The sequence below is a fragment of the Drosophila biarmipes genome, chromosome X, assembly GCF_025231255.1.
Source record: "Drosophila biarmipes strain raj3 chromosome X, RU_DBia_V1.1, whole genome shotgun sequence".
Lineage (NCBI taxonomy): Eukaryota > Metazoa > Arthropoda > Insecta > Diptera > Drosophilidae > Drosophila > Drosophila biarmipes.
Window position 1 is genome coordinate 13,852,513 of NC_066611.1, and position 22,240 is coordinate 13,874,752.

The following is a 22,240-nucleotide window of genomic DNA, read 5'->3' on the forward strand; positions in this document are numbered from 1 at the left end:
TGTGGAACTTCCCCTTGTTAATAACGCCAGTTAACCATCACCAGTTGGATGGCCCACGGCTATTTGGCCATCGCTTGGCTGGGAACACTTGCTCTGGAATAATCTGGAAAAATTCCTCCTCGGGCAAGCCCTTCTAATCGAGTCTTTTCAATTTGCAACTCTCTCAATTGCATTTCACTTTTCGCTCCACGTTTTTACAGCTCGCCATCGTAGTCGTCGATGATTTTATTTATCGCCCCTCACTTTCCCATGTTTGCTTTGGCTCCGGACCTTGGATGAGCATTTATCACAGCTTTCGCAGGGGTACGGATATGCTATGCCATGGCCATGATATATATAGAGTTGGATGGATGGACGGGATGGGCAGCTGGAGGAACGGATGCGGGGGAAGCGCTGTAGCGCTGATTCGGGACTCCAATTTAAGCTGGTGAATGGGGAAATGTGGAAATGGGGGAGATCCGGCGGTGTGGCCACCTAGTCCATGTTGGCCTCGCGTTAATTACGCGACTTTTGCTGCGGTCGCCTATTTGCTGATTGCATGACAGCGTCAACGTTGGCCGAGGCACGCACGACTTGCGCCCTCCAGTGGCTGCCACATGGGGTAGTCAGGCCCCAAAAAGCCCCCCCCCCCCTATACACATCCTCATCCGATTCTCCGCCTGAAGCAGCCTCAGCAGCTCATCTGCAATGCTCACATCGCTTCCAGAGCTGAGTTAGTCACGCCAATTTTATTGCATTCCTGTTCCTGTTCCTGTGTCACTTCCTCTGCCCGCCATAGGCGTTTGCCAGGGGGCAGGGGCGGGGGCGGGGGCCTTAAGGGGGCGTGGTCACGGCCATTCACGACTATCAGTCGCAACAATAGCGTTGGCAGTTTTCGGATTTCAAGCGGAACAATTAAGTTAACGATCTGCGGACGAATGCCCAAGCGCCAAAGAGCAAAGTGCGCCTACAACATGGTCCATCCTGGAGGATTCGAGTGGGCAGGGATTCGATGGGGGAGCGTGGGCGTGGCAGGAGGAACGTGTTAAGCCAGCCGCATTGGCGACCATCGCACGTTCATGTCGCCTTTTGGCCCAGCCAGGAGTGGCTTTAAGTCTTTAAGTGGACTCAAATTGCCGCATCCTGCCCGCCGGCCACTGGCTGTCCTTCAATTAGCCGGAAAAAGAAAAACGGGCATGGGGGCTGGCGGCTAAAAAATGAAACTGATTAAGTGAATAGGCCATCTAATGTGGCCAGCAAGGCGGGCCCTGCAAATGCAAACAGAACGGGCTCAGTGCACACAGAAAAAAAAAGAAAAGGCACTCTTTTCTCCACTGCCCTTCTTGAACTTTTTGGCCCCGCCTGTGATACTGATTCTGTTTCTGATTCGACCTCTTATTCAACTGCTGCTGCCTCAGACGAGAAAGGACTTAAAAGTAAACAAAGTTTTAATTTCCTTCAATGATTTCTCTGGGCATTTGTTTTAGGCCGCCCAGGAACCGAAGGCCTTTCCCCTTGACCAGGCGGTGGCACGGGGACAAGGAGCCCCCCGGTCGGCCTCATAATCAAGTTAGATAAATCTAAATCCTTTGCGATAAGCGGCTGAAGAATAGCCCGGCTCCTGGCTCCTGGCTCCTGGCTGTCCCCTGCCCCGCATCGCCGCTGTTCAAGGACTCCCAACGTCTCCATCAAAGTTGCTCCGTCTGCTCTTGGCTGCAAGGCTAAATGGGTTAGGCGATTGGGTGGCCCGGGGGCACAGGACTTCGGACTCAGGACTCCGGACTCTTGCTCCTCCGCCCCACCTACAGCAGCTCCGGCTACGAATTAGAGTGCCACAGTCGGGCGAGTGAATAGAATTTGTAATTTCCGTTTTCGTTTTGTATGCTAACCCGACCAACCACCCTGCAGCACACTCTTAAAGCGCTCCACAATGAAACTGTAGCCGAGCACCGATGTTGGCTGCACTGCAGCCGGCTTGCTGGTCCTTCAAGCCGTTCAATTGCTTTTGTGGGGATGGGGGGTTGGTCCCAGCGAATTGGTTGGGATTGGACTGCGTGGAATACTTATGACGATGACTAAACACTTTGCTGGCCATGTTTGCGATTGCATTTAAAGATGAGAGGCCATTGAAACCGTTTTCCATTTGCCGACTGGCCACATTTTTGTGGCTCTCGGGGATTTTGAGACTAGGACTTGAGAGCTGAGCAGGTGTCGCTTCGCTTACAGGTTACACGGAAAAAAAAACTAAAACTGTCTGCTATCCGGCTCGAAGGACCAGTTCATAAAATTCTGATTATCACAGGCGAAAAATATCTAGCTTGCTATAAAAACATATTTTCTGCTCATTTATAATTGAATTAAATGTTTATACAATTTAGTTTTACGATTAATTCCAAGTAAAGCTTAGCTTGTTGGTTATGCTCATCCGGCTCGAAGGACCAGTTGAAAATTTTAATAGCAACTTGCTATTAAATAAAGATTTTGCCGAAAAATATAATCTACTTAGCTATTCACATAGCTTTGGGATGTGACTTATTTTACAAAAAATAAAATGGCTAACAGTATCCGGCTCGAAGGACCAGATCCTAAATAATGTGCTCAAAATTGATGTTACCTACCTCCAGTAGTCGTCGCAGGAGACCTCCGCCTAATTGCCCTTCCGCCGTTTCCGACGCCTTCGCCAGGCCACGTGGCCAAGGAGCTGCGCCAGCCGGTTGGCCAGAAGACGGACATGTCGCCACTCCGCACAGCTGGCCACCGCGATGAGCAGCATCGAGTTGATCCCGAGGGCCAGCGAGGCCGCCGAGCTGCCCAGATTGCCCTTGGTCAGCTGATCGGAGCAGCGGCCAATGGAGTCGATGTCCAGCTCGCTCATCACCCGCCCGTTGACCTCCAGCGGCGATATGCAGTAGTTCTTCTGCAGGAAGTCGCTCAGATTGTGGGCCCCCTCGGCCAGGGGTCCATCGAGCAGGGTGTGGATGTGACAGCCGCAGGGAAAATGGTTGCTCACCAGCTGCAGGTGCTCCACCCCGTCGACGATGATCGCATTGGGATCGGGCGTCTCCAGCACATGGTTGCCGAAGAACTTCAGGTGCTTGATGGCCGCCGTGCTGGTGAAGTTCAGCTCCTCGATCGAGTCGATCTTGTTGTTCAGGATCTGCAACGTCTCCACCTGGCTGAGACCGGTGAAGGCATCTGCACAGATCATGCCCAGATCCGATTCCTGCAGCGTGAGCAGCAGCACGTTCGAGAGACCACGGAACGTGAACGGAGCCACCTCCTTGAGGTCCATGTAGGCCAACTTCAGCAGACCCACCGTGTCCATGCCGAAGAAGGCGTCCTGTTCGATGCTCCGGATGCCAGAGGGCAGGATCAAGTGGCCCACGTTCGTCAGACTGGAGAAGGCCGAGCTGTCGATGCGGATCAGCGGGTTGTTGGTCAGCAGGATCAGCTTGATGTTCGAGGTGCCGGCGAAGGCGTTGCCCTCGATCCGATGGATCTGGTTGTGGCTCAGCAGGATGGTGGACAGATTCTGCAGCCCGGCGAACGCGAACTGGGCCACCATCTGGAGCGGCGTGTACTGGATGGAGAGCTCCTTGAGGCGCGGCAGGCCGCGGAAGGCGAACTGCTTGATCCGCGTGATGTTGTTACCGTCCAGCGAGAGCTTCTTCAGCGCCCGCAGGCCGGCGAACGAGTCCGGCTTGATGATGGGGAAGTTGTTCTTGGTCAGCGCCAGGTTCTCCACCGTCGCCGGCAGCTGGCGCAGGGGGATCTGCTCGAGGCCGCCCGTGTTACACAGCACCTGGGGGGAAAAGAGGGGGATTCCCTTAAGTGAGGGGCTTAAACGGGTCTAGAGAGGTTAAAGGACTTTCATCCTTTAAGGGTTCCATTTAAAACTAGCTTATAAAGTATCATCATATTGAATTTTTGCCCCAAATGTTCAGGAATTCTTATTATTAGTGGTTTTATGGAAACGCTTAAAACAGATAATACATATTAAGTTTAGTATAACATTTTCGAACCTATCCGCTCTTGCGATGCTATAATTCCCATCAGGTTCTAGCTTTCCACTTCGAATCCCTGAACAAGTTAGCCATTTAGTTTTTAATATAAATAATAAATAATATAATAAGGCTATCAAGATAATTATTTATATTTGTAAAAATCTAATCAAATTTATAGTACCATTTATGGAAACAAATTCAGATAAATCTTTGAAAGTATTTGCTGAAATTGGATTTTGAAAAGCATTCCGCATCACTAAATTGTAAATCAGCAATGTTCGATGCGATCGTCACTGGCCTTCCTACTCGTTAAAAGGTGTTTCCATTGATTAGATTACCTCCCGGCCGGGCAAACCTGGCTATTTGCCTTTCACTGGCCTGCTCTGCCCTGCGCCAGCCACATTGTTTGGGTCACCTTTTGATGTCACATTTATTCAGCCGCCATGAGACGGACATGGAGATGGAGATGGAGACCCCGACCCCCGGAGGTTGTCCGCCTTGTCAGCGGACTCATCGACTCATCAAAGGTTTTCGCTCTTAATCAGTTTGTGTGTCTTCTTGCTTTATGACATCTCCCCGCCCGCTTTTCCCGTGGGCGCCATTGATAGCTCCTCGGCAGCCCGCTCCATGGCAACTGACAGCCGTTGGGCAATCAGATCAGACGCCACACCGGAGTGAGGGATGCGGAGTCAAAGGAGCAAGGAACAAGGAGCACGGAGCACGGAGCACGGAGTAGGACTTTGTTTGATGCGTGGCGCGAAAATTGAATTTGTGGCTTTATTGCTGAAAATAAAATTAAATCGAATTCTTGCTTTTTGGCGGCGGTGCGAGTCCGTGGTTACTGGCAGCGATATCCTTGTCTAGCATTGTTTTTCGCACATCCTTCGCTCCCGGTCTTGGTCTTCCTTGTCTTCGTCCTTGGTCATTCTGCTTTGTACCTTCATTTTTTATAACTTTTATGTGCTGATGTGTGCCGTTTTCCTGCCAAGCATTTTCTTCCGCTTGCACTTTAAAAAATATTTATAGTGCTAAAAATAACCCTCGGAAAATAACCCTAGAAAATTATCACTGTTTTTAAAACTATGCTACTTTTTTACTTGTATTTAAAAAATATTTTGTATTATAAACCTTTAAATATACCTCTTAACATGTTTTAAAATTATAAAGGGTATTTTAAATAATTTTATATTTCTTGTTTTAAATCTTTTTACATTTACATACAAAACTATTTTTATAGTTAGTAAAAGTGGCTTTGTAGACTAGATAAAAAATTTATATTTTAAAGCTCTATAAAGAGTTGCTACTTTATATCACAACTTTAAATCAAAAGCTTAAATAAGAAAATAATTTAAAACAAAAGAAAATAAATCAAGCTTAAGACTTATTATGCATTTTCTTAATATTATTCATTGACCGTAAGGATTTTATTATATTTCAAATAGCTTAAATACTTGTTTTAAATTGGTGTATAAAAAAAGTTTCCTTTTGGTTTTTGTAGTAGGTTCTGTGCCTTGAATTGAGCTTGTAGAATTTTACTTCATAAAGCTTAAAAAATGGTATATTTCCTCTCTATGTATTGTTTAGACTATCATAAAAGATATGTTGTATTTTACAAAATATTTTAAATTTATGATTTTGAATTCAATTCGGGTTTCGAGTGTATTTTTTGGACCTGTGTCTTGAATTGAGCTTGTAGAAGTTGACTTCATAAGGTTTTCCAAATGGTATATTTCCGCTTTATATATTCTTTAGACTATCATAAAAAAATACGTTGTAATAAAAAAAATATATATAAAAATTTTAGGAAAAATATTTTGTATTTTAGAAAATATTTTAAATTCATGATTTTGAATTCAATTCGGGTTTCGAGTGTATTTTTTGGGCCTGTGTCTTGCATTGGGCTTGAAGAATTTGACTTCATAAGATTTACCAAATGGTATATTTTCGCTTTATATATTGTTTAGACTATCATAAAAAATATGTTGTAATAAACAGAATATATATAGAAATTTAGAAAAATTATTTTGTGTTTTAGAAAATATTTTTAATATTTTAAAATCATGATTTTGAACTCAATTCGGGTTTCGAGTGTATTTTTTGGGCCTGGGCCGGAGTCTACAGGTCGCCAAGTACCTGTGCATAACTGTCCATCGCCTGTCACGTTCCTCTTGACCCCGCCCACAGTCCGCTTCCTCTTCCACCTGCCATACCTTCCGAGTCCCCCAAAGAACCCGCCGAAACCCACGGAAACCCGGCGCCAGCCCACCCTGACTGCACTTCTTGCGTAACATTTGCACAATTTTCATACGCTTCACCTTTTTAAATGAACGAATTAAAAGTTTTCTTTCCTTGGCTCCCCGCTTCCTTGGGCGAGGGCCTTTCCCTTTCCCTTTCCCTTTCGCCCGACCAACCACCCCACTGAATTGTTATTTTTGCCTCGGCTCCGCTGCGTTCTGTTCTGTTTCGGTGCTGTTCTGTGCCGTTTAATGAAATTTCGTTTCTATGCATTCAGAGTTGCGAATTCAAGCGACACGGTTAAAAAGTCCCTTGTTCGCTGAACTTTAACTGGCACTGTCGGTGGCGAAGAATCGAGATGGGGATGGCGATGGCGATGGCGATGGCTACAAGGATGGTGACCCCAAAAAGTATGCTTCACTTTAGTTACCTTTATTTTTTCGGCGGGGCCTGAACTAATTTCGCCTCCTCAACGCAGTTAACTGGGTGCCTGAGCCCAAAAAAAAACAGAAAATAATACTAAAATAGAGCAACCGAAATGTAAAGAAGATGCGGCCAGAACCCTCTAAGTGAAGGGCGGAGGAGATAAGTGGAGAACAAGAGCTGAGTAAATCATTGCATTGTCTATAATCCGGAATAATGAAATCACTTAAGTTCTCAATTTGCTAGAAATGACGATGCCAAGTTCCCTCTGGTAATAAGGATGCGCATTAAGCGTGCTCCAAAACTCTCGCGGGACACCATTGAATACGGCCACACATACACACACACACCCAGAGGAGGAGGGGGAGAAAGGAGCCGGGAGAAAGCAGCGTGGAGAAAGCGGCTCAGGCAGCACAGACGCAGAAACAAAAGGAAAATAACCATTTTCCTGCATTTTCGATTAATTTTCTGCGCTCATCACTGTGCCGACGAGGCCGACGAGCAGCTGTGGCCATTGCCTGACCACCGGTTCCCCAGAGATCCTCCCCAGCTCCAGCTCCTTGTACTGCATCTGCTCCAGCTCCTCGTCGAGCTGCCCCCTTGACCACTGCCACTTCTGGAGCTCCTGATGATGATTCTGCATACAACTCGACCGCACTGTGGAGCCCACTGCCCTGACCATCCCTCGACCAACTTGAGATGGTCGGTTTGCAAACCTTAGCACTTGTGCTCAAGCTCGCTTAAATGTTAAGTGCTAGGGTTTTTCGAACGAAACAGACAGCTATCACTAAAGGTGATGGTGAACATACTTGCATTTCCATCTATCACATATTTTTATATTTATAAAAAATATGACCACACTGAAAAGAGAAGTAAAAAAAAGGAAAATGCGATTCTTGTTTTTCTCATACCTCTGACAAAAATGTGATTAAATACTTTTTGCTTCATGCAAGCGAGAGTTTTTATATCGACTACCGGAATATATTTCCACGGCAATACTTTTATTTCCTTTCGGTTTATTTGGGGACTCCTGTTTCCTTGAATAAGTTTTTTTATAACCTTTTTCAAAACTCTGTTAAGCTGAATGTTAAAAACCAGAAAAGTTTTAAAGTTTAAAGAACTTTAAAGCTAGGAAAATTATCAGAGAATTTTCTTAATATATATAAAAAATAAGGTATGAATGTTATGATGTTGTCATATTACTTATTAATTAAAATAATTAGTTTCAATAACTTTATAACTAGGAAAATAAAGTATATAAAGTATTTTATAAAAGGAAAATGAAAATGAGGTAAAAATGATACGATATATTCATACTGAAACTAGACTTCAGTATATACTTATCAATTGAAAATATAAGTTTCAAGAACTTTTTAGCTAGGAAACTTCTCCAAGTATGTTATAAGAGAAAAACAAAAGTAAGTTTTAGGTGTGTTTTAAGACCTATAATTAACCAGTTCCCAAACTTGATTATTTCTACAACTAGGTAATACTATAAATATATGATGCATTATTCCGTTCCTTGATCAAGACCACTGTGCAGAGTTGCCACCCTGCCACAAGCCCCCTCCCACCAAAAAAGAAAACAGAACCCCCTTAATTCCCGGCACTTGGCCCTGGGAGTACAAGTAGATTGTTAAGCTTACTTGAGTCTGGGACAAGCAGATGCACTCGGCTGGGCATGATTTGGATGTTTCGGTTTGTTGCGAGTTCCACAGGCAGACGACAACGGAGAGCGCAATTATGAGCACCAGCCAGGAATTGCACATTTCACGTTGTTGCTGACACGACAGTTTGGCGGCGTAATTGAGCTCTATTCTCTCTTGTCCGGCTGCCCAGCGCTGCTCCTCTCCTCTCCTCTCCTCTCCTCTCCACTCTACGCTATCCTCCTCTATCTCCCTGGGTTCTGGGCGAGATTCGGCTGCTTATCCCGGAGCCGGAGATTCCTCTTTCGTTCGGGGGAGCCCAAAAGTATGCCTCACCTTGCCGTAGCGCCGGCCAGCTTCACGGATTCTCAGCTGCCGCCTTTTTGTTGCCTACTTTTTTGGGCTCTTCTCTGCGCTGGCCCCTTCTTCTGCTGCTTCTTCCCCTTGCTCGGCTCTTTCCTTAGTTATTTATGTTTTTATATTGCGTTATTTCATTTAAACTTTCCCTTCTCTGCGTCGTCTGCTCCCCTTTATTATATATTCTTAAGCTTTATCATATTTATTTACGCTTCTTCTTCCGGCTCCTGTTTCCGTTCCAGCCCCTTTTCTGCTCTGCGGGGGCGTGGCATGCCAATAACTGCAAGAGATGGAAAAGGAGAGATATAGTTATAGAGTCTACGGAGTGACTTTGGGGCTGGGTTAAGAGGTGGCGTTGCCGGAGATTGGGGGCTTTTGGGGGAGTTCGAGCTGGCAGTTTCAAAGTCCAAAGGCCGAGAGTGAAGCAATGCGACACTTAAAAGTTATGACTTACTCGAACTAAATAGAAATACAATGCTCTTGGACATTGCAGTACATAAGCACGAGGCCAGTATACAGAGGTATACATAGGTATATAGGTAGTGAAATGCACACGAGGCGAACACCTCGGATGAGCCATTGAAACGTAAGCTGCGTTAATTCATACAAAACCGGAAAGAGTCGGACCAATTATTCCTTTGACAGCCACAAGATTCGTCCATCAGTTATATTATAATTAAACGTAATAGATCCTCCCGAAACCATGCCAAACGTCAAATTGAGGCGTCATTTTCAGATAAACGAATGTCTGCCTGACTTGCGTAAAAACAAACAAGCTATACTCATTCGGTGAAGTTGGACCAAACTACAAAAGAAGTACTTATGGTAAATGGTAAATGATAATTTAGTATTAAAGCTGAGAGAAAATAGTATTAAAATAGTATATGTAAGCATTAATATTATTCATGAGCCATATTTAATGATTAAACCTATTAATGATTTTTATGGGAAACTAACATGTTCTTTAAATTTACCAAATGCCTGAGAGTTAAAGTTAAAAATTGGTTTGAATTGCTTACAAATAAAATAAGAGAACTCATTTTATTTGTCTAGTTAAAATAAAGTTCAAAGAGTAAAGAAATTTAAAAGATTTTATTTTAATCAAATAGAATACCACGATTTGGTGGACTTTTGAAATAAAATAGTTTGCAACTGCTGGTTAAAATTTACGAATGACCAAGATTGAGTTGACAGTTGAATGAGTTATATTTTTAGTGGTTAAGCTAATAATAAAAAATAACTATAAATTCATACGTTGTAACTAAAAATCAAATAATTTAATAAAAAATGATATTTAAAAAAAAAAAATTTAACCCCTGGTTAAAATGAATGAATTACCTAGGCAGTGTCTAAATTTTTTTTTCGTTTACACTTTAAAACTCTTGTGAAAAATATGCTTTATATATTTTTTTAAGCAAGAAGTAATTAATAAAAAGGGACTTTAAAAAAAATAAACCTTAACCCCTGGTTAAAGATATTAATTAAAACAAGATTGACTAGACATTTGAAAAAGATTTATTTTTCGTTTTACATATAAAACGTCTAAAAAAATGATTATTTTCTTAGTGGTTCTTAAAAATTTAAATATAATTATTAAAAAGGGACTTTTTAATAAAAAAAAAGAGCTTAACCGCTGGTTAAAATTAGGGTACTATCTAAGCTCGACTTAGCTGAGTGTGAAACAGGCTTAGATAAAATATATCAAGATATATCTGTGGCCATTTCGAGGCTTCACTGTGCCCAGCCGCAGGTGGCATTTAATCGCTCCTCCGCTGGTCGGCCTGTGGCAGGCTCAGTCTTTCCGGCCTTGTCCGCTCAAAGCCTTCGACACATGCAACATTTATGGCCGGATTAGAAGACGGCCCAAAGGGGGCGGGGCATGGGGAGGGAGGAGGTGACAGGACAAGCGGCAGGACAAATGCCAGATGTGACAGGCCTCGGGATCTCGGTGCTCAGTGCTCTGATTTCAGCTTTCAGCTCTCGGCGCAAGCAGCAGATGCGGATTGAGATGCAGTTGCAGAGGCAAAATGTTCGATGCAGATGCCGCTCGGCTCTCTCTCGCAAATAGCAGCTTGTTAATCATTTATAATAAATAATGCCCAGGTAGGAGTTAAGTTGCTGCAGCATCACCAGGAGCAGCAGCAGCAGCGGCAGCAGCGGCAGGGGCAGGAACAAGGATGAACAAAGCCAAAGCAATATAATAACTGAAATTACTCTAAAGAGAATTTCCAATGAGGCAATGTCGCTTGCACTTGCCACTGCCACTTGGAAAATGGGCTGATGGGCGGCGGTGGGTCGGCTGGGCCTTTGGAATAGTGGAGCGGCGGGTTGACACAGCTTGTTTGAAATGTTTAAATGCACAAATCAAATATGCAAGCAGTCCAAACTGCGAACCAAAACTCCGGGCACCTGATGTTAGAGGAGTTGATCCCCCCTGTTAACCCCGGTCGCCTCCCAGAGCGACCCGTGCCCAAATCCTTGAAGCAGCAACAGCAGCAGCAGCAGCAGCGGCAGCATCGGCTTTTAATTGGACACCGAGGATGGCAAGAATGAGCTGGAGCAGCAGGAGCAGCAGGAGCAGCAGGAGCAGCAGGACATCTGAGGATTTGAGCCTGGCAAGGAGCGGGCAGCATCAGCACAATAATACTTAAATAAGCGCAGGCATAAATGCGTGACATTATAATTGAAAACCAACAAAGCAGGTCAAGCAAAATGCAAAGGCGCCGCCCGAGCTGGAAAAGCTGGCAAAGCTGGCAAAGCTGGGAAAGCTGGCAAAGATGGTGTTGCCGAGATGCCTTGCCTAATGTAATTCACAGATGCATTTGCTGAGGGGGATTTGCGAGATACTAGCAAGCTACTTTTAAACAAGGCTCATTGCGAGAGATGCCAGGCGGGGCCTCTCGGTTCACTTAGCTGCTGCAAATGAACCCTGAAAGGGATTTGTGCAACCCTAGGTTTAATCAAAGGCATTGCGAAGTTATTAAATGAATTATTAAAAAGGATTTGGGCGACTTCAAATAAAAATAAGAAACATTAAATTAGAAGTAGGAGCAAAAATATATTTTTAATATATTATATAATATATTTATTATCAAAAGGATATGTTTAAAGAACAACTAAAACCATTAAAATATTATTTATGTAAGGTATTTGTGTACCTACTTATAAAAAAAAACCTTAATAAAATCTCAACTGAATGCCTTAAATAAAAATATAATAAAATTGAATTTAATATTTGTTTGACAGTTGAAATGGATTTTTAAGTTAAGTAGAAGCCTAGAATATTTTTAAAAATTAATTTAGAAAACTATTTGTTCACCTACCAAAAAAAACATAATTTAAATAACAATCAAAAGCCTCTAAATATCATAAAAATGGTGATAATCTTGCTTACAACTATATTTTTTATGCAATATAAATTATGCAATCTAATGACTACAATTAAGAATAAGAAACAAGAAAGATTAAGCGGTCTCCTACTTAAATGCCAAATTCTTTACCAACACTTATTAAACGTACTTTAAACAATAGTTATTTTTCGGGATTTTTTAAGAACACATTTTACGTCTCAAAATGGCATTTGATTGTCACATGGCAAATCCTGTTTGCCTTTCGATCGAGCCCCTTTAGTTTGGCCAAGCGAAACCATAACATTTGGGAAAGAAATCGACTTTTTCGGTGGGAAGCGGAGCGGGCGATATTTGTCCTTCTCAGCTCGCAGACGGTCCTTTGCCTATTTCGGGGAATCGCAGAAGAATGGCGGGGATTTGTTTGCCACTTGCTGGCGATAAATACATACATTTTTCACCAGATTCCTGGCTACCTTTTCGGCAAGTGCAGTTGTCAGTTGCCAAAGGATTCGCGACTTGCCAGCCCAACCCCCCGTCGCCATATCCATCTCTATCTGTATCCGTATGCCCGTCTCTATCGCGCTTTGTCTGAACCTGTTCCCCTCCCATGCAATCGCATTACTTTGCCTTGCCTTCATCTAAGGGGATAAAGCAAAATAACAAATGCCAGCACAAACTCAAATAATGTACAGACAATTGTGTAAGCAGACGACGGCAGGAGCAGCCAGAGCAGCCGGAGCAGCAGGAAAGGCAGCCAGGACTTGGACCAGGACTCCGTCGGTTCCGTCGGCTCCGTCGTAAGTGAGTTCTATCCACTCACGTGTACATATGCGGCATCAGGACAATGGCAAAAGGAATCGCAAATGTGGCAGAAGGAACCCAGAAGGAGGAGCCCGGCAGCCCAGCAGCCCAGCAGCCCAGCATGGGAGCATGGGAGCGATATGGCTTGGCATCCACTTGGAGCAGGAATCAAGCCGGGGCATCAATGCCTTTAAATAAGCATGTGGAATATGCGGAGAGGCCACCAGGACTTGCCAGCACCTCCTGCAGTGCCCCCTTTGACGGCGTCGTCGTCTGCCCCTCGCAGCTAATCAATCAATTTCATTGGGCATTTTCTTCAATTTACACAGGGCGGACCAGGCGGATGGATCCACCATTACTAATTTAGCAGTTTTTTAAAGCTGCTTAAAACTATTGACATCATTTAAGTTACTATCTTACGGTATGTTCGATAAGAATTCGGATTTGAGTGCCAATAGAAGGGGAATTAAGCAAAGAGCATTTTTGAAAGAATGTTTTTTGCTTTGGAAAAAATTCAACATTTTATATTCAACTTGTAACATTCAACATAAAACATCCAACTTACAACTGAAAGTAAACTTAAGCAATTTTCAATTGGCAAAATTCAACATTTTATATTCAACATGTAACATTCAACATGCAACATTCAACATGCAACATTCAACATAGAACATCCAACTTACAGCTTAAGACATCATAAATGTTTGCTGTTGTAAAAAGAACCAATTATTAAGTAATATTTACATTTTACCATGGCCACGTCATTGAAAATGTTAATTACAAATTAATTTCTTCTGTGGGGACTTATAATTCCCAAATAGTTTTAGCTCGAAATGAGTGACCTATGGGCTATGGTCACTCCGAAAATCAGTTGACCGGAAGTTCCGAGTGAGTGTTTGTGTGTGTGTTAGTGCGATTGGACAGATCACTGGATGTATATGGAGGTGGACTTGGACTCCAGGATGCAGTGCATCCAGGTATGGACCTTATTGAGGTGTTCATTAAATATTTATAGTCGCCACTAAAGGTGAACTTAAGCAACTTTCAATGTTCAAAACTCATAAATCTATAATCAACATGCAACAGTGAACATGAAACATCCAACAACAAACATCCAACTTGCAACTTATAACATGTTGAATATTTTATTTTGTTTAAATAGCCTTAAACATGTAATTGTTGTGTAATATTATTGAGTGTTACATAGGCCACGTCATTGATAATCCTAATAACAAATTGATTTGTTCTTCTAGTTTCAGCTAAAAATGGATGCGAATTCCAGCGAATAGTTACTGGATATGTGTGGAGATGGAGGTTTTGCAATAATCACTGGATATATATATATATATGGAGATGTCATCATTCAAGACACCAGAGCATCGAACACTTCTTCAGGTGAGTACCTTAGTGAATAAAATATTTTTATTAAGCTTAAGCTATACCAAGTATTTTGAATCAGCCAATATAATCTTCTTTCTATTTTAAGTAGTATTTAAGTTATGTATAATACATTTAGCTTAGGATGTGTATTAGTAGTATATTTATATATTAATTATTCGGTGGGGTATATCCCATAGTTGTTTTAAGAACTGGGGATCTGGAAAAGTAGAAACCAGAGTGTGTAATTTTCGGCTTGCCGAAATAAGCTTCCCTCTTTGTCAAACGCGTACAAATGGTATTTCCAAAAAATTTCAAATGTAACTAAATTCCAGATTTGATTTTTAAATATTACTAGGAGCTCTTTGAACCAACCTAAATATGTCGAAACCTAAATAAATCATGCTTCTATAACATACAATTGCGATTTAAATACACAAAAGTGTACTCAGGCAGCATATTTTTTTAAAGACACATTTGCTAAAACAGCTCGACCATTATGAAACAGGAGTGACAAGAAAACATGGTCAAAAGAGTAAATCAATTTGGATGGGTAGTGCGATTAGTGGACGGGTCGTTCGAATGCAGGTTATTAAAAATCAAAACCTAAATCCGCAAATTGAAATCAAAACGAAAGCAATCAGTGCAGCTGGCCCCCGAATGAATGCAAACATATGCCAATGAATAAACCAAAGATGAAAATCAAAATCAAAATTTCAAAATAAATAAATAAAATTTCAATTTACACTCTCCTTAAATTTTCCGACCCCTTTTCCCTCTTTGTGTGGGGTTTTCCCACCTGTTTCTTAACTGCCGCCGAGAGTCGAGAGTTTTCTTTTTCGGCCACCCCAGCAAAGGGATTATTTTGGGTTAAACTACTGCGATAACCAACTGCCAAATGCCATTTGGTTTTTTTTTGTTTTCTTTTTTCTTGTTTGCCTGTGGAGGAAAACTTTGAAAGTTACTTGGAAGTATCGTAGGTCAGGGCGTTGTAATATTCATAGGCCACAATTGTAATTACGCTAGTTGCATTTGAATGCCTCCTGCATTTTGCACCAGCTAGCAGAATGAATTGAATTGATTTCCCCATAAACTCTATTGTGATTTTGCTGTTTTACTGCTTAAATGCAAGTGGAAATTTAACCTTTATGGGTATGTATTGATTGGTTATGTCAAATAGCCTTCATTTAAGTGTAAATGAATATCATTCTAGGCTTAGCGATGCAGAATTGTATAGCACATAGGTGTATATTCAGGTCGGTGAAAGACACTAAGGAAAGCAATAAGTTCTCTTTGGTAATTGGTTTGCCCTTTCACTCATGTTCTGGCATCAAAAATGTTGAATGGAAAAGGAATTTAATGCTGGGAGAGCAAGCATTTCTTAAGACATTTCCCAGGTTTTTTCTAGTTGTGAAACCATGAGAATCTTAGTTAATATTTGATGGTATCAATACAGCTGTTCCATAAATGCTGCAATTTCCAAGGGAGCTTCTCCCCAAAATGGCGAAGTTTCCCCGAGTTCTGTCCACTGGGCCACTGCTAATTCCTTCAATTCCTGCAATGTTAACTACACTGAGGGTCATAACTCACCGCCCAGCCAGCTGTGGCAGCTGCAACAAGATGGAGGAGAAAATAAATAGGAAATAAATAAAAAACGCTGGCGAATAAAACAAACATCTTTAGCTGGATAAGTGATAAAAAGAAGCTAGTAAATGGAATTATTTGCGCAGCGAGGAAGAGGATGCAGGATGTAGTCCTCCGAGGAGCGAGGTCCTCCATTCAATTGCCGGCAAACTGGTAGTGAAGTGGGGGCCCTGGAGGATGGTGGTGTGACTATTAGATGCCCGGCACGGTCCTCGGACCCGGGGGGATAATTCTGGAGACCTCGGGGGGAGACACACGCATTGAAGGCACCCTGGAGGGAGGGGCCAACGCATTAGGGAGCCGGCTGCTCTGCTCTGCGGTTGCAGCTCTTTAAATTGCCATGTCCTGGCCCGAAGGACACTTCATTAATGATCGACTGCCAGGGCACCGGTTCAGTTCGTGTTTCAGTTCCACTTCCACTTCCGCTTCCCCTTCCGTTCCCTTACCCGTTCTCCTACACGTTCCCCTACCCGTTCCCCTACCCGTTCCTTTTCCCATTCCCTGTGCAACTGGCAATCTGCTGCATTCCTGGCAAGGTGGCTAAACGAGTCCGACGCATCCTTTAATTTAATTGCAACTTTGGCCATTTGCCAGCCAGTGTCCAGGGTCCACTATCCAGTGTCCACTATCCAGTGTCCAATTGCCATGTGTGTGTGCTGGTGTGTGCATTTCTTATCTTTTCACCCAAATGCCTGTGCAGAATGTCACTAATCAAATTATGGGATGTTTGTTAACCAAGACCCGGCAGTTAAAAACGGTGACTCGGCCGAGGACAATGAGCGAGCAATGATGATGAGCAGATTGATAAGGCCCGGCGGAGGGGTCAAGGGGCGTCACTACCTGGTCACTGCTAAAGCCGGACCGGACTCCGAGCCGATAACAAAACCGCAAATGCCTCGCACACCGACCCGCTCCACAAATTGCATCCAGAAATTCGCATAAATGTTGGAATGTATTCGAGCAAACTACTTTCCAGCGTCTGGGATTTCCCACAGTTCCTCCGCAACGAGAACCAGATGCACAGGACGCCCCAGACAGCCGCTGGCCCCCAAAAATGGCTCAGACTTGTCTGGGAGGACCACCGCCTGCTGCTCCGCGTCCTCCTGCCTTCAGCACTCCTCCGACGGCTTTGGCAGGCCAAAATTTGTGGCTGTCAACGACACTGCCAAGCCCACAGCCCCGCTAGCCACCCACACACACACACTCTTCTCCAAAAGCCTGCTCTGCCCCTGAGACACGGCGACTGAGACCTTTGTCTAAGCATCTTATCTTGGCCATATTCCCCGAAAGCCAAGTGCGTGACCTCCCACCATGCCAGCCAAAGTCTGCCCAAAGTGGGCTTAGTTTGCCTCTTGGCGATGTGGATCATCGAAATGTTTCAGGTATCTTAAAGACTTGCTTATGATGGGACATTCAAACCATATAAGCAAGGTGAGATAGGTGTCTCATGGTATGATGATAAGTTCCCTTGGCATAGAGGAAGTTATATCAAGGGAACGTATTATCATTTTATGAGATACATAGTATAGTATCTGCAGAATTAAAGATCGAAATTCATCGATATTTAATTCACTGATCTTTAACAAAAGGGTTTAAACATTAAATACATTTTTTTGTAAAAAAAATTATAAATAAATCATAGGGGTATATATCTAAGATGAGTTCATGTATGATCAATAAAAATAATAAATATTTTGTGCCCATTAAGATTAAGCCAGATTACTTTAAAGGGTCATCAAATATTTTTGAAATGGTCAAGATATTCCACATTTTCTTATAACCATTCTTAAGCTAAACCTCAAGCCAATAAAAATACCGATTATACCAGGCTAATTGCTGAAATGCCCCTCACTCATTGTTCAGTTTGACCCTCGCACAATCAATGACTTTGATAAATTTGTCTGAATACTTTCACCTCCTCCGAAAAAGAATAGAAAAAACCAAGAGGACTAAGCCCCCACTTTTTGGCATATTTTCTGGCTTTTGGCTCTTCGAAGTGGACGTGTGCCCACTCTTCACACGAGTGAAAAGATGTGTGTGGGCGTGTTTATTGCCGTTGCTGGCTGAATAATTGGGCAAAGGTCAGAGGTTACAACTGATTTTGGCTTCTTTCGCTGCGGCTGGGGCACACCGAGCAGGCTGGGTCGATCGCATAATTCAATCATTTAGTCAAATAATCAATCATTCAAGTGAATCATTAATTAATTCAGCATCAACCATTTGGCTTTGACCCCAAACCCAGCGCCCTAGGAAAACACTTTGCCACAGCAGGGGGGGGGATGGTGAGTGGGCGGCGTCGGTGGTGGTGTTGGTTAGTGGGCGCCGGTTGGTGGGTGGCAGTGGGCCACCAGATAGCCGGAGCAGCCTGGGTCTCGTCCTGGTGCCAATCTGGGTCCTTGGCCCGGTTCGTGTATATTTGTAATTAACTGTTATTTAATACGATTTGCTTGATTTCGTCGGATGATGGGGAACAAAACGGTTGAGGGCGTCCCCAAGAGGATTCAGTCCCAACTGCGGTTATCCACACCACAGCGCATCCGGCCCGGTCCTTTGCTTAGCGCCTCCTCCCCCAAAGCCACCCGGTATATTTTAAGCACCGATTTAATTTGCCAAACTTCCCGACGCCTTCGCATCGGCCTCATCATTTGTTTGAACGAAAGCCTGTGTTTGTTTGATTGTTTGTTCGTCCGGCCGACCGACCGACTGGGCTGTTTGCCATTGATAAATGTTTGCCGGGCCGATGTTCGTTAATGATGACACTTCTTATTGTCAACTCGCCGGACTCACTTGGTGATTTGTCAGCCATAAGCGGATGAGGCCTGCCCCATCCTCGCTGGCATCTTGACAGGTAGAGTCATGGGGGCCCGTGGTCGGTCATTGGGTCCGGCTGATTAAGCGATTCAATTCGATTCGCCCTTGATTCCAGCCGACTGACTCGCTTGGATGACACCACGGTAAGCTGATAGGGCCACCAAGGACACGCCCAGGATACAGGCAAGGATGTGCCGGGAAAGCCCGCAGTCGAACTTCGACTACAAAGGCGATGACGATGACGTTGGCGAAAACAAAGGAACTTCCGCACAGGAACGGCGATAATCGAGCGAAACTCGACGGTGCTATATCCATTAATTACAAAGGTGGTTAGCTAATTACGTAAGTGATAAAATAGTGATTTATCTTGGCAGAAATGTACAAAAGTACTTATAAAGGGGAACGATTGAAACCCCAAAAGAGTTAAGATCAGTTTGAGAAGAAACGTTCTTGAAATCAAGACGATAATGATCTTGAATTTGAGAAGAATTACCCTTAAAATCAAGAGTTTAGTGTTCTTGAATTTGTTTTTAAGAGATGAAGTAGTATTGTGAAGTAGAGACGAATCGACTCTCTGTTGTTTATATGAATATCACTTAAAAAACACTTAGATTTTGAGAATTAAAGATAGAATTTGGAATCCTTTTGAGATCGCCTTCTTCTCAAATTCTGTTAATCACATGGAGTATAAGTTCATTTTCATTTTCTAAGTAACTGTTGTAAAAGTAACATAACAAGATCTACTGTATATTAAAGCTCTGTATAACCCAATGATTTATTTAAATTACTAGGAAACCTCCTTGCTGACTTTGCTGGCAACTCTCTCCTTTGTGTTTACCCGGAGATGGGAAACCCTTTGGCGAAGCCCCTTAAATCAAAATGCTTGCTTAGCCCCCAACTAATCCACCCGGGGTGCCGGCGGTGCCGGGACAACAGGGTACTCCTGGAAAACAGGTTATAAAAACATGTGTAACTAGACGACTTACAAGGATCACGCACTCCAGTGACACTTAATGCCGCCACGTCGACGCCGGAGACGAGAGGGCAATGGGAGTGGGCGTGGCTGGGGGCTGGGGGGCAAGGACGATGAGGAGGCCAAATGTCACCAACTAACACAGACAAACGCAATTAGCTTTTAGCCATCATAACATTATGAACGGCAGGCGACAGGCAACGAAGGAGACGACGACGACGACGACGACGACGACGACGACGACGACGTCGTCTGAATGCTAACTGCTAATGACAAGGATGTGGATGAGGACGAGCCACGAGGCACGCGGAGGGGTATCATCCGGTAGCTGAAACTGAAACTAGGGATAGTCCTTTTTCGAGGGGTGGCGGGGGAGATGGGAAAGTCCCCCGAAAGGAGCTGCGATGCGGTTAGGATGAATACCGAGCGAGCTGTGCGCATTATGTTGAGTTGGAGCAGCAGGCCGAAGGACGAAGGACCCGGCAAAGCTCACGGATGGCACGCGGCTGCCAACAATGCTGTTAACTTGTGTCGAGATTAAAATAAGGACACTCGGCGAGCAGAAAAAGCCCCCTAGACCCAGCCAGGACCTGCTACCGCTCCCGCTCCCGCTCCCGCTCCTCCTCCACCGGATGGACGTGCCCTCAACACGCAGTCGTCGGTGGAAGTTGACTCGCATGAGTTGCGAGCTGAAGCTTTGTTTATTATGCTGGATACCAGGGAGCTGGATACGGCGGAGCTGGGGAACTGGGCTCCAGATCCTGGGAACTGGCAAATGGGTGCTGCAGTTGCCTTTTGACTGAGGCCAAAGTGTCCTTGTCCTGCGGTTGAATTGGATAATTCCAGCGAGGACAGGGCAGCGAGCGGAGGACAGGGGACAGGCCGCCTCATCATCCAGTTGGCTTCTAAAAATTACTGCGTAAATGATGATATGAGATTTGGAGCATTTCTGCGGCATCATTCAACGGAAGCGGATGTCCCGACACGAAGTCGCTTGCTGGCTGGCTGTTGTCGCCACCGGAAGGAAGTTATTTAACGCATACCCACACACACACACAAAGGGAAATGGGCATGCGGATGAGGGGATTATGTGGCACGATAATCATATTACGATTACGTCGCGTAAAATTTTCCCCACTGTCGTCGCTGTGAGTGAGTGAGTGAGGTTTAAGTGGAAGTTACCGGTTACGGCTGTAGATAAAGAGATGTGCCAGTAATATATGGGTAACTGGGAAAGCACAGCATCGAGTAATTAAAGGAACACAAGGGGTATTCGAGTGCCTTGCGACAGAAGGACAGAGGGAACATGGGTACATTCCAAATTATGGCAAGCCAAATTTAAAGCCGTCAAGGACCTTTACACGTTCCGCATTCCGTTTATACTTACAAAGAAAAAAAATCAGTAATAATTCATTTAAATACTACTGAACAAAGAGAATTATTCAAGTACATTGTTCTTGAATTGAGAATATTTGTTCTTGAAATTAATCGAAGTAAATTTTTGTATCACTGTTGTCTATATTAAAAGGAAGCGGTGGGAAGGGAAAAGTTAAGTTGAGTTTATTATCAACATTAAAGAACTTTTTAAACTCAGATAGGAGCGACATTCATATTGAGAGTTTCCTGTTCTCAAAAACTTACTTAAACCAAAAAAGAGAGCAGACGGTTGCTATAATTACTCGGGATAAGAACGAGCTACCACTATTCATAAGCAAAAAGCAAGATCAAAGTGATTTAGATTTTCACTAAATTGATCATCATATCTAACCAATTTTTATTCTCCGTGCAGAGCCTCTTTCCATAATTGTTTAATTTTACTTCATTGACTGTCGAGGACACCGGGCTCCCACTTTCGCTCTCGGGAAGCCTGTCACTCTGTCGCCAATCGTCGTCAACGTCGCGCTCCCATTCCCATTACTTCCGGGATGTGGATGTGGGTGTGGAGTGGTGGGAACGAGTTGCGGATCGCTTAGCATTAATGTCTTTCATTTATTGTCATTGTTGTTAATGTTTTTTGTGCTGTGCATGGGAAAAAAGCATTTGCATTTAAGCGCTGCGAACGCGGCGAATGGAAAGGGTTCCTCCAGTGGGTTTTGCTGGCTGGGTTACTTGGGCGGGTGGCATGGCATGGGATTGGGGTTTTCTGCGTTTCTCTGTGGCCGGAGCAGAGATTTTGCTTGGATGATTTTTATTGCTCGTTTGTAGTAAATTTGGTGTGTAATTAGAGAGAAAAGGGTTATTATGTTCGTTAACGCAGTGAGCTCCATTCCCCCATGCCTCTGATTACGGCTTTAAGCTGGATATGGCCAGGCGAAGAGACGCAATGGAACTGGGATTCTGCACTCTGGATTCTGGAAAGCGGGGAACTGGACTCTGAGCCAGGGAATTTCAGGCGACACAATGCCGACCAGAGAGGCACCACAAAACGACTGCCCCTGACGACCGGAAGGCCTCGGAACAGACAGAAGAAAGCGAAACAGCTGAACTACTGAACTGCTGCAAAAAACTGCACCGAGACCAAAACAGAAATTAAATTGTGGTTCGCCAAAGTGGTCCTGGCTAGCTCCTAACTGGGTCCTGCCTGCGTCCTGGGTCAAGGGAATGCGACTCGAAGTGGAAATGGGAGCGGGCGAAAGTTCA

At 43.9% G+C, this 22,240-nt stretch overlaps 1 protein-coding gene across 1 annotated transcript in view; it reads right to left on the minus strand.

Annotated features, from left to right (window-relative positions):
• Nucleotides 1-22,240, minus strand: part of LOC108025915 (chondroadherin) — a 32,661-nt gene that overhangs the window by 6,126 nt on the left and 4,295 nt on the right. Inside the window, exons 3-4 of the mRNA XM_044093518.2 lie at nt 8,288-8,924; nt 2,598-3,781 (exon numbers count right to left, since the gene is read on the minus strand). Coding sequence (XP_043949453.1) covers nt 2,627-3,781; nt 8,288-8,410 — 1,278 coding nt within the window. The 5' untranslated portion in view covers nt 8,411-8,924 and the 3' untranslated portion in view covers nt 2,598-2,626. The remainder of the gene's footprint in view (nt 1-2,597; nt 3,782-8,287; nt 8,925-22,240) is intronic.